We start from the raw sequence: 12,496 nt of genomic DNA, 5'->3' as shown, positions 1-12,496 counted from the left end.
GAGAAATGAGAGACAAATCTCGACTATCTCTAGTTTGTACTCAACTCATCAGCCTCAGAGTTTGTTGTGTTATTGGCCTGACGAAAGCTGATAGTAATAAACAATGGTGCAACAAAACAAAAACATCATAAAAACAACGAGGCAGCGCTGCAATCTCTCATGCGGCCAAACTAGCACAATGAATAGAAAGTCCAAAAGATCAGAATTTACATGAAATGGAAATCTTTTGGAACATTATAAATGTTTTAACTTAACTTTTTCACCAAGTTAATGTGTCTTTTCTTTAAAAAAAAAATAGTGTGTGGCATTTATTTAACATATGAAGTTTTTCTAATACAAAAAAGCGCAAAGTATTGTGAATTTCATCTTTCGTTGCAATGAAAAAGTCTTATCGGACCAGACATTTGCAAATAGCTTTATATGACCTGACGTTAAACTTGTTTATCTGATATCATTTTCAATGGTGCCAGAGTAGCCCCATAAAGCAAATTGAGAAATGAGAGACAAATCTGGACGATCTCTAGTTTGTACTCAACTCATCAGCCTCAGAGTTTGTTGTGTTATTGGCCTGACGAAAGCTGATAGTAATAAACAATGGTGCAACAAAACAAAAACATCATAAAAACGACGAGGCAGCGCTGCAACCGCTCATGCGGCCAAACTAGCACATGGAGCAAACTGGAGGAAAACAATGATGGGAAAATCCTGTAGAAACAGTGAAATAATCCAGCTGCTCACCACAGTCACCTTCCTGTGCTTCAGTGCTGGTTATTAGACAGCAGCCAAACAATTAATGCTGCAATTAATAGTTCACTCCAGATCTGAACAATCACAGTATTTGGCAGTCACACAAGCATTGTTGTTGTACTTTCGTTCTTCAATAACCTTGCTAATTTACAATTCGCTTTCTTAATTGAAATATGGCTAGGATGTCATCATGCTTCCCTGCAATTTCGTCCGAGCATTTTATCTTTCCCTGGAGCTAAGGCCATTGTTGCTAAGCTTATCTTTGCATACATCAAAAATGACTAAAAATGTCTTTCAAACACAGATATCTCTAGATATGGCTTGAGTCCCTCCTTCAGTGTAAAGATGCAGTCACATTATCATAATTTCAGCAAAATTTAATGAACAAAAAAAGGTCTATTGTATATTGACAGTAGTGTAGTGATGTAAGAAGCACAGCTCACACACAAGTCACTTTCAAACCAAGCAGCTTTCTGTCAGTTAACGAATTGAATTCAAATGGAAGAATAAAAAATAATCACAGAATAAGAAAAAATAAAAAAAGGTAATTGCAACTTTACGTCTCGCAATTCTGACTTTTTATAATTTTTTGAGTTTAAATCTCACCATTCTGAGATTATATGTCAGAATTCAGAGAAAAAACGCTGGAATTGTGAGATGTAAACTTAGAATTCAGACAAACAAGTCACAATTTCGAGATGATGTAAACTCAGAATTCAGGTTAAAAAAAGAAGAATTGCAAGACAAACTCAGAATTCTGAGATATAAACTTAGAATTCACGTTTAAAAAAAGTCAGAATTGCGAGATATAAACTCAGAATTTAGAGAAAAAAAGTCACAATTTAGAGATGTAAACTTAGAATCCTGGTTAAAAAAAAAAGAAGAATTGCAAGACAAACTCAGAATTCTGAGGAAAAAAGTCAGAATTTTGAGATATAAACACAATTCTGAGAAAAAGAGTCAGAATTTTGAGATATAAACTCAGAATTCAGGTTTTAAAAAAGTCTGAATTGTGAGATATAAACTCAGAATTTAGAGAAGTCAAAATTTAGAGATGTGAACTTAGAATCCTGGTTTTAAAAAAAAGAAGAATTGCAAGACAAACTCAGAATTCTGAGAAAAAAAGTCAGAATTTTGAGATATAAACAGAATTCTGAGAAGAAGAGTCAGAATTTTGAGATATAAACTCAGAATTCAGGTTTTAAAAAGAGATTTGTGAGATATAAACTCAGAATTTAGAGAAGTCAAAATTTAGAGATGTGAACTTAGAATCCTGGTTTAAAAAAAAATAAGAATTGCAAGACAAACTCAGAATTCTGAGAAAAAAAGTCAGAATTTTGAGATATAAACAGAATTCTGAGAAAAAGAGTCCGAATTTTGAGATATAAACTCAGAATTCAGGTTTTAAAAAAAGTCAGATTTGTGAGATATAAACTCAGAATTTAGAGAAGTCAAAATTTAGAGATGTGAACTTAGAATCCTGGTTTTAAAAAAAAGAAGAATTGCAAGACAAACTCAGAATTCTGAGAAAAATGTCAGAATTTTGAGATATAAACAGAATTCTGAGAAAAAGAGTCAGAATTTTGAGATATAAACTCAGAATTCAGGTTTTAAAAAAGTCTGAATTGTGAGATATAAACTCAGAATTTAGAGAAGTCAAAATTTAGAGATGTGAACTTAGAATCCTGGTTTTAAAAAAAAGAAGAATTGACAGACAAACTCAGAATTCTGAGATATAAACTTAGAATTCACGTTTAAAAAAAGTCAGAATTGCGAGATATAAACTCAGAATTTAGAGAAAAAAAGTCACAATTTAGAGATGTAAACTTAGAATCCTGGTAAAAAAAAAAAAAAGGAAGAATTGCAAGACAAACTCAGAATTCTGAGGAAAAAAGTCAGAATTTCGAGATATAAACTCAGAATTCTGAGAAAAAAGTCAAAATTTCGAGATATAAACTCAGAATTCAGGTTTTAAAAAGTCAGAATTGCGAGATATAAACTCAGAATTTAGAGAAGTCCAAATTTAGAGATGTGAACTTAGAATCCTGGTTTAAAAAAAAATAAGAATTGCAAGACAAACTCAGAATTCTGAGAAAAAAAGTCAGAATTTTGAGATATAAACAGAATTCTGAGAAAAAGAGTCCGAATTTTGAGATATAAACTCAGAATTCAGGTTTTAAAAAAAGTCAGATTTGTGAGATATAAACTCAGAATTTAGAGAAGTCAAAATTTAGAGATGTGAACTTAGAATCCTGGTTTTAAAAAAAAGAAGAATTGCAAGACAAACTCAGAATTTTGAGATATAAACAGAATTCTGAGAAAAAGAGTCAGAATTTTGAGTTATAAACTCAGAATTCTGAGGGAAAAAGTCAGAATTGTGAGATATAAACAGAATTTAGAGATGTAAACTTAGAATCCTGGTTTAAAAAAAAGAATTGCAAGATATAAACTCAGAATTCTGAGAAAAAAGTCACAATTTCGAGATATAAACAGAATTCTGAGAAAAAGAGTCAGAATTTCGAGATATAAACTCAGAATTCAGGTTTTAAAAAGTCAGAATCGCAAGATATAAACTCAGAATTTAGAGAAAAAAGTCAAAATTTCGAGATGTAAACTCGAATTGAGACATAAACTCATGATGATGAGATGTTAACTCAGAATCACAAGAAAAAAGACTTCTCGTGTTAAAGTTGGTCATGTGAACTTGCCACGTTGACCAACAGAAAGCTGCTTGTTTTGAAGGTGACTTGTGTGAAAGTTGTTTGTCGCTCATTTTATAAGCTAAACAAGTGAAGTCGGATTACTTAGAAAAAAAACAGCATTAAACAACTAGAACACATATATTTATTCCTGCAGTCTAGCATCTAATAGCCTATTATGGAACCTGGTGGCAGTGGAATTACATAAGCATAACGCAAAACATATGGATTTGTGCCAGTTGCAGTGACGCTGACTGAGGCACCTTATTTGTTTCTCTTTGGAACGTCTCAAGGTGCTCGATGTACTACAGGATGCTTCATGGCCGCAAACTGGGCAAGGAAGCTTTCTGAATGCTTCCTCCAATGGACAGCAACGAGTGCGGGCCACAATAACTTTTCTTGGGAAACTGGCATCTCAGGAACACATAGGGTTTGTGTTACGCATCCATGCAACAGCTCATTAAAGGTGGATCGAGCGGCTTTGCACCAGCTCTGTAAAGATGCCTGGTTCATTGCAGGAAACGTTTATTGTTCTGTACAAGCTGTTTCCTTGTTTCTCTTCTCATGACTAACAATTGAAGCAAGACGGGTGGGGGTTAAGGCAAACGTTTCTCTCTTTTCTCGTAAAACCCAACTCAAACTGAAAATTATGCATTTTTCAGAAGTGTAAGTGCAGAATAGTGGAGAATGATATAAAATATTTAAATAATGAATGAAATATTTAAATAATAATAAAATAATTATTTTTAAAAAACTTAAAAAGAACACATTTCTGATCTAATAAATATTATTTTCTTTTTCATTTTTAAAAAAAAATTTTTTTTAAGTGCAATAAGGATTTGAGTTACTACCATAAAATGTTTGTAATGGATTTGCCTGTTTGAGTTAAGTTGAAATGCATACAAAATGTGTTAAAACAATTAATATAATTGTGATTTTCTATGCTACTGAACATCAAAAATAGCTTTTTATAATCAAACATTGTTTTCAACATTTTACTCAATGTACAAATTTGTAGGAAAACTAAAGAAATTGCATATCAGCTCATCCAATTTCCAGCAAATATAACTCCCACTTTTCTAGAAACAGAAAAGTTTACCAAAAAAAAACAAAAACAACCATGTACAAAAAAGGGTATCTGAGAGGCTATACAGTCCATAAGTGTTTCTGTATGATTGTACCGTATGGACACAGGAAGTGGCCTCAGTCTTAAAAGACGACGGCTGATCTCAAGGTTGATAGGGAAAATGGCTCAGGAAATTTAAAGGAAACAGTGAGTCAGATGAGTGAATTTTCACCACTGTGAGGGACCAGTTAAAACCAGATTGCCCTGAGGGCATAAATGAGTAATTCCCAGCAAAATATTGGATGAATTTATGGTCATACTTGTACAGTGACTGTAAACACAGCTGTATACAAAGTGCTTGACTCACGATTTCCTTCAGAAATGACTACATTAATGTACAAGATACAATCAGACCTGCTTCCTGGTGATAACTGGACCTGGATATAAACTTCATTACTGTACTTGAGGAACACATTATAAAATTCATTTTGTAATAAAGCCTCATGATTCATGAAGGGTGGGTGGATGTCAGTGACTCTTAAAGTTTGGCATACTATGAGCAATTGTGAATATAAACAAAACTCCCACTAGCGTAAATCGCCTTGAAGCACCAGCCTGCATTCCCCAAGCTCAATGCTTAACCATTTACTCATAAACGATAATACAATTTGGTTAATATTCTAGTACAAAAATTCAATAGATTCACCCACACAGAAGCAGAATCATAAAAGTCATAATTTTGACTTTTTATCTCATTTCTTCATTTTATTTGATAATTATGACTTTTTGTGTTCATTTCGACTTAGTATGTCATAATTTCAACTTTTTACATCATAATTTTGATTTACCAAAGCATTTTTTTCTTACATGGCAGAAATGGTCTTATATGAATAGAACATGTTGAAAATCAGTTTGTCAGTCCCAAATGCTGTGTGATATTTTGAGTCCCTTTTCAATGTAAATCCATGTTTTTTGCCTGTTTAAGGTCTTACACAATAAATAGTAACTAAGCTAACTAAGCATAAGCAATAGGAATTGCAAGCAATCATGAGCATTTTTGAAGAAGGTCAATTTAGACAGTTTAGAAAGCTTGCGAAAGATTAATAATATGAAAACTAATGGTTGATTGCATAGTTGGATTCGCAATCATGCTAGAACAATAGTCTTAAGGGGAAACCATAAGACAGGACAGGATTTCCGCACTATACAACTCCATCCGTCCCCGGCCCACAGGACTCCATGTGGCTCACCTCAGTCTCACTGTTCATCATCCACAGCCCGAGATTGAGCTGCTGTGACCGCTGCCAAAGAAGGAGGTCTTGATGCTTTGAATCTGTGCTCACGTCCTGACTGATGTTACTGATGAGGCCCATTAGATACGTGTGTATAATTCCAGACACCTGGCGTGGCTTCTGCACACCACTGAGACTAGAGGAAACATCTGCAGAAAACATGCACATCAGCGGTTTTTGTGCACTTCTGGTGTAGGTGTCTGTCTAGACAATCCACAAGATTCATGCTAAAAGTGATAAAACATATCGCCTCAATGGAATGCTGCGGGACGTCCATGGCTATGAACATGATATGAGGTCAGCCTTTGATTAATGCTTTGTTTGTGTTCTTTCTAATTATACTTCCACGCGGATGAGGGGCTGATTGTTCTCAGGAAATTACGCTGGTTATTAGCTGACCCTGTTTTAATGTGTGTTCTGATTAAATGTTCACATACACGTACGGTCCTTTTTTCAGATCAACTAGATTTTTACATTTAAAAATAAATCAAATGTGGCATTTGCACGTTCAAAACTAGATACTACAATGCCAAGTTGTTCTGGGTGGTTGCTAACAGACTTGTGCAAAATTCAAAATTGAAGAAATGGCTCCCTTTCAATTCTGAGGTGTGAATTTTAATATATTTGGCCACACCCCACAGAAAGTTGAATTGGAATTTGAATTGGAAAAAATAAACAACGGAAAAAAATTTTTGCAAAAATTACAACACGAATGAATAATGCATTTTGGGATATGAAGATTTCTTTAAACCTGATGTTCAAAAGTTAATTTGTTAAATATGATTAGATACAGTTTTCTATAGCTGGCTATCTATCCATCAATCCATCCATTTATGCATCAATCTTTGCCTTTAAACCTTCAAACTTTCTTCAAATTTTTAAACAAGGATTTATCGAACTAACATTCAAAGTTTGTTAGTTACATTTAGTAAATTAGATTTAGTTAGATTGTATTGTTAGATTTACTATGCAGGGCAAATTAGCATTAGAGTGTAATTCCATAAAAGGGCTGATGGGAGGGGGAAATTCTACAGATGATTTACTAACAATGTGCACATTAAAGAACACGGAAGCAGCCAGATCATTTCCATAATGACCAGCGCAATCTACCAAGAGCAACGCAAATTACCGCCTGCTTTAAGACATGCTTTTTTGGGTGTTAAATAATGGCACAAATACCAGTAATTTGATGAGCACAGACGTTAGTAAATCGTGTTGCGTGATTCATTCTAATACTCTCCTCCCATAAACATAATTTCATATTTTGAAGAACATTTTTTTTTAAAATCTAAAGAACCTTTTTCCACTATGCTTTAAGACATGCTTTTTTGGGTGTTAAATAATGGCACAAATACCAGTAATTTGATGAGCACAGACGTTAGTAAATCGTGTTGCGTGATTCATTCTAATACTCTCCTCCCATAAACATAATTTCATATTTTGAAGAACATTTTTTTAAAAATCTAAAGAACCTTTTTCCACTATAAGGTTCTTCGTGGAACCATCAATGCCAATAAAGAACCTTTATTTTTAAGAGTTTAACATCTTTAGTTGTCCATTTTTGGCAATATTGTGGTCTATATTGTTCCACTAAAAACAAGCTCTGAGATGTAAATGAGTGACATTGTGTGAGACAGACATGCATCTCCAGCAACACAAATACAAACATGTCACTCCAGACATGATGTGGAGGCTGGTACATGCTGCAAAGTTTTTACCCAGACCCTCCTGACGAACAACAGCCTGAATCAACAGAGATTTTCCTGCTTCGGTCTGACTCATGATTAGTGCTTCTGTCAAGGTGCCACTGAATGTGTTGCTCAGCATTTTTACAACACTTTGGGAAAGTGGCTGACTTACTGATAGCACACTTTTGTTTTGTTTTTTTGAGAATCAGAGAGCTTTTAATACCAACAGAAACCTGGTTACAGTAAATGTCATTAAAGGCAGAGTAAGCGATTTCTGGTAGCCAATGTTGATATTTGAAATCACCAAAACAAACACGCCCCTACCCCAAAAGGGTCTTGCCCCTATTTTGATAGCTCCGCCCCACATATACGTACGCAACCCAGGCAACGATTAGTTCTGTGAAACAAAGCAAAACCAATGTTACACAGTGTCTACGGACGTGAGCGGCGCGGCGCAACAAATCCCCGACAGAAAACTGCTGCCGGGTTCTATTTATGACGTGCTGACACAAATTTCAAATGGTTTTCAACGGTCGTTTGATCGCGTCCAGTGTAGGCAGACTTTAGCTGTTGTAGACACGGTGTTACTCACCTATTGAGAAGAAACAAAGCAACCTCGGCGTCCGATCGCAGGCCTCCGCTCCTTGAGTTCTCTCCAGCACTGGAAAGCTGATCCGATAATTACACGGGTCCTACTTCTTGCCTTATCGTTCCGCAGACGTTTTCCTCTTGTTTTTTTATCCGCCATCTCTATCTTTCTGTCGCTCGGCTCGGCTAATGTCCGTCCCATGCACTGAAAGCTCTCTCCTCCACATCACGAGTAGACATGCCCCTTATTGCTGATTGGCTACAAGTTTGTTTTGCTATTCGGCCCGAATCAGTTTTCTAAAGTGTTTTTGAAAAATCACATACCCTGCCTTTAATAGCTTTACATAAGCCTCTATGAGGGGCGTCCACTCCAGTAAATGGACAATTGCACCTTATGGACATAGGAAATGGTCACTTCTGGGAAATCAGCTTTGTGTGAGAAAGCACTGTCAATTTAACTGTAGCCTAATAAGTTATACTAAATAAAAAAAAATTCTTCAGGCACTGAAGTCATTGGTTTTATAAGACAAGAACAAAGCTAACTGTTTGGCTCTTGAGTCTTCGGTATCTAAGGTGGTACCGTGGCTGTCTTCCATCATTTTCTCTGCAGCTGCATGTTCACAATCACAAATACGAGACAGTTCACCCCTCTTCCTGTTTTTCCTGCGCCACTCCTCTTCATACTTTAGGAGAGGAAGTAACAAATCTAAGCATACGTTATGACTGTACACATGACACACTGGACTGCACGTAGATGAACCCGAATCACGCAAGTTGAAGACATTAAAGGAGAGTTTTTATGCACAATTTTAAAAAATTTTATTCAGATTAATAATATAGCATAAAGTAAAGAAACGATTGCCTACTAGAAGCCTACAAACTCAGACTTCTAAGAAAAAAGTCACTAGTGAGGAAAAAGTCAGAAATCTGAGATAGTTGCAATTACTTTTTTTTTAACTTTATTCAGTGCTGCAGGGTGCCAGATTAAATTACCAAACAAATTACCTAAATTATCTAACAAAGCCTAACTTTGTTTTAAATGATTTTTAAAGTGTCTTTGAAATGAGCAAGAAAGACACACAGCTAGACAGGAAAAAGGTACATAACTAAATGGTTCCTAAAATGGTCTAGTTGGTTGCTTCTGGCTGGTTACTAGGCCTAGGCAGTTCTGTCTGATTGCTAGCTAAAGACATCTATGAAGTAATTCCAAGTTTGTGTAGCGCATTACATCACTTCGCCAAACGTCCACTGAGTGGCAACAGAACTTCAATAAACAACAGCTAAATGAACACAAAAAAGGTTTGTTAACTCGGATAAACGTTCGCTTTAAAAGTAATAACTGTAAAAATAATTGTATTTAAAATAACTGTAATAAGACAAAATAGCGATTGGGAGAGAGAGAGAGAGAGAGAGAGAGACCGGGAAATACGCAGGTAAGCGCTTGCTCTCTTCCACACACACACACACACAGACACACACACACACATTTGCTAAATATGAAAAAATGGAAAGCCTTTCGCGCTAGTATCGGTGTTATGTGCTCTTTTTAACCAAAATAATTAATTCGCGTGGTCGTTTCACCTGAGGCGCGGTTTCATTTGCAGCGCTCCGTCTGACGTGCCTTTTCAACATAAAGAAATTACCTCTTATCTTCTACATTTGTGTGCTTGTTTTGACACCTGCCCCCCTTGTGTAAAGTGGGCTTTTCTTCTTAAAGAATACCAGGAAGACAAGGAAGTCCCACTTCCAGTATATTGCTGCTACCGTCACTTTTAAAAACTCCGACTGAATGATGCAGACAGTTTAGTCTTATCCCGTTTTGTCCAGCGGCTCTCACTTCTGATTGGCTGTCGGGAGACGCGCTGCGCTCTGATTGGCTGGAGCCGCTCCTCTTTGTTATGAGTGCTCTTATAACAGCATCCTCCCTGCACACAAGAGCAGAAAACTCCCGCCGCATCTCATCCTGCAACACTGCCAAGCGATGTAGAGATACTTCTGCTCTGAACACCTGCTTTGAACAAAAATACTTTTTCTAGACTTTCTAAACTGCATCAAAAAAAAACTTTGCAAAGATGATTTCTGCATGTCTGGAGATTATTGGACTTGGCTTGAGCGTCACCGGGACCCTTTTGGTGATGGTGGCTTGTGGGCTGCCCATGTGGAAAGTGTCTGCCTTCATCGAGGGCAACATCGTGGTGGCGCAAAACATCTGGGACGGGCTGTGGATGTCCTGCGTGGTCCAGAGCACGGGTCAGATGCAGTGTAAAATGCACGACTCCGTCCTGGCGCTGAACACTGACCTCCAGACCGCTCGGGCTCTGACGGTCATCTCAGCGGTTTTGGGTGTCCAGGCTCTGATGATAACCATCGCCGGTGCTCAGTGCACCAACTGCATCAGTAAAGAGTCCATCAAAGCCAAAGTAGTCAACGTCGGAGGGGTGATATACATCATCTCAGGCTTGTTTGTGCTGGTGCCTCTGTGCTGGATGGCCAATAACATCATCTCGGACTTCTACGACCCTCAAGTCCCTTATGCAAAGAAGAGAGAAATTGGAGCTGCGCTCTACATCGGATGGGCAGCATCTGCCATGCTTCTGGTCGGAGGAGTGATCCTGTGTTTCTCTCGTCCACATGATGAGAAATCCTCGTATCCTCTAAAATATGTACCTCCACCTACAAAAAGCACATCAATCAATGGGGACTATGATAAACGAAACTATGTGTGAACCTCAACGTTCAACCATGGACTAGTGGCTCTGCGCATATGGACTTTCAAGGCTGTAAACTTTAATATCTGGGTAGTTCATCAATAATTGTATTTTTAATTCAAAAACTAGATTTAAGGTTCAAATATATATGAAAATGTATTTTTAGGTGCTCTGTTTCTTATAAATGAGTGTGAGAAATAATTTTTTAAAGTTTGCATATCCATTAAAACTGCATGTTAAAAAATGTTTAAAATAGTTTTACATGAAATAATGTAAGTCAACTTCCCAGTTACATGCAACAGGTCTTGTACCAAACTTAGCAAACATTCAGATAATCAATTGACAATGTATAAACTTTGACTGTGTATGTATAAACTATGTTTGATTATATTTTTCTGTCTTTAGCTCCTTTAACAGTTTGTCCTAGTAATAATGAATTAGATGTACACAGGTATTTTTTGTCTTAGTTAGTGATATTAGGGTCAGCGGCCCACTTGTTTGCATTTGATTTTAATCACTGTGGCGTAAGGTGGGTGAAGGGAGGGTCTATATTTCTTGTTTTTGTTCCGCTTTATGAGAGTGCACTAATTAGACACGGTCTGTGCTTCAATAAGACACTGAATAATGCCTATTGTTCTGCCTATAGACTCCAGGCTGCAGCTTTACATGAGACTGTTTTGATCATCTAAACCTCCTGATTGTACATAGTTGTATGAAACCATTTTTCAGTACATTTGTGCATATTCAAAGTAATAAATAAAAGGTTTTTTGGTAATAATGTGTCCAGTTGCATAATTTTGATGGTACATAAATGAGGCATGTTTCATATGCATGAAATGTCTGAAGTGTACACAAGAATTGTAGAAAAAGCTATGTGATATTGTTTTAGATTTCTGATATCTTTCGAAAATAAACCAACGTTTCCAGCTTGTTTTTATACAGTTAAAATGAATAAATATACTAAATGGCTCCCTAAATTACTAACACATTTGACAATATACTTAAAACAAACAAAAGCTTCGAAAAGTGTGCCTTTGCCATCTTTTTCAAAATAATCTAATGCTATGACATTCATACATATGAATGTGTTTATATAATTTTGGTTGGCCACTATAACCAGTAGAGGTTAAAGGAATATTTCACCTAAAAATAAAAACATTTCTGAACATTTACTCATCCTCAGGCCATCCAAGATGTAGATGCATTTGGTCTTTCACCAGAACAGATTTGGATAAATTAGCATTACATCACTTGCTCACCAATGGATCCTCTGCAGTGAATGGGTGCCGTCAGAATGAGAGTCCAAACAGCTGATTAAAACATCACAATAATCCACAAGTAATATACACCACTCTAGTCCAGAAATTACATCTTGTGTTGTGAAAATCTGCATGTTTTGGGGGGAACCATTCCTTTAACCTGCACTGGTTACATTTTTTTTTTTTTTGCGTATGATCTTAGGCATTGTTAAAGCAAGGACAACAAAAGTCAGAGCCGTGACCTTTATCCTTATAAAAAATCATCAGCATCATTTCAGGTCTCAGGAATTCTGGAACTTTGACCCAGTTCTGAGTCCTGTGGGAAAAGCCCACACGCTCTGAAATGACAGAAACGGCACACAGGAAATGATGGCGCCTCTTCCCCCCGATGTGGCCGATAGATTAGAGACCCGCAGCACGTGGGACTGAAGCCAAATCTGGTCAAGTGC

The 12,496-nt window shown here is 36.5% G+C and overlaps 1 protein-coding gene across 1 annotated transcript; it reads left to right on the top strand.

The window, feature by feature from the left end:
- Positions 1-10,022: 10,022 nt before the first annotated feature.
- Positions 10,023-11,509, top strand: LOC107741688 (claudin-5-like). Its single transcript, XM_016554461.1, has one exon. The coding sequence runs from the start codon at positions 10,153-10,155 to the stop codon at positions 10,804-10,806; it is 654 nt and encodes a 217-aa protein (XP_016409947.1). The 5' UTR covers positions 10,023-10,152; the 3' UTR covers positions 10,807-11,509.
- The last annotated feature ends 987 nt before the right edge of the window (positions 11,510-12,496 follow it).

The sequence above is a fragment of the Sinocyclocheilus rhinocerous genome, unplaced genomic scaffold (assembly GCF_001515625.1).
Source record: "Sinocyclocheilus rhinocerous isolate Xijiao unplaced genomic scaffold, SAMN03320098_v1.1 scaffold886, whole genome shotgun sequence".
Classification (NCBI taxonomy): Eukaryota; Metazoa; Chordata; class Actinopteri; order Cypriniformes; family Cyprinidae; genus Sinocyclocheilus; species Sinocyclocheilus rhinocerous.
The sequence above is the reverse complement of the archived record's forward strand: the minus strand, read 5'-3'. Positions and strand labels throughout refer to the sequence as shown.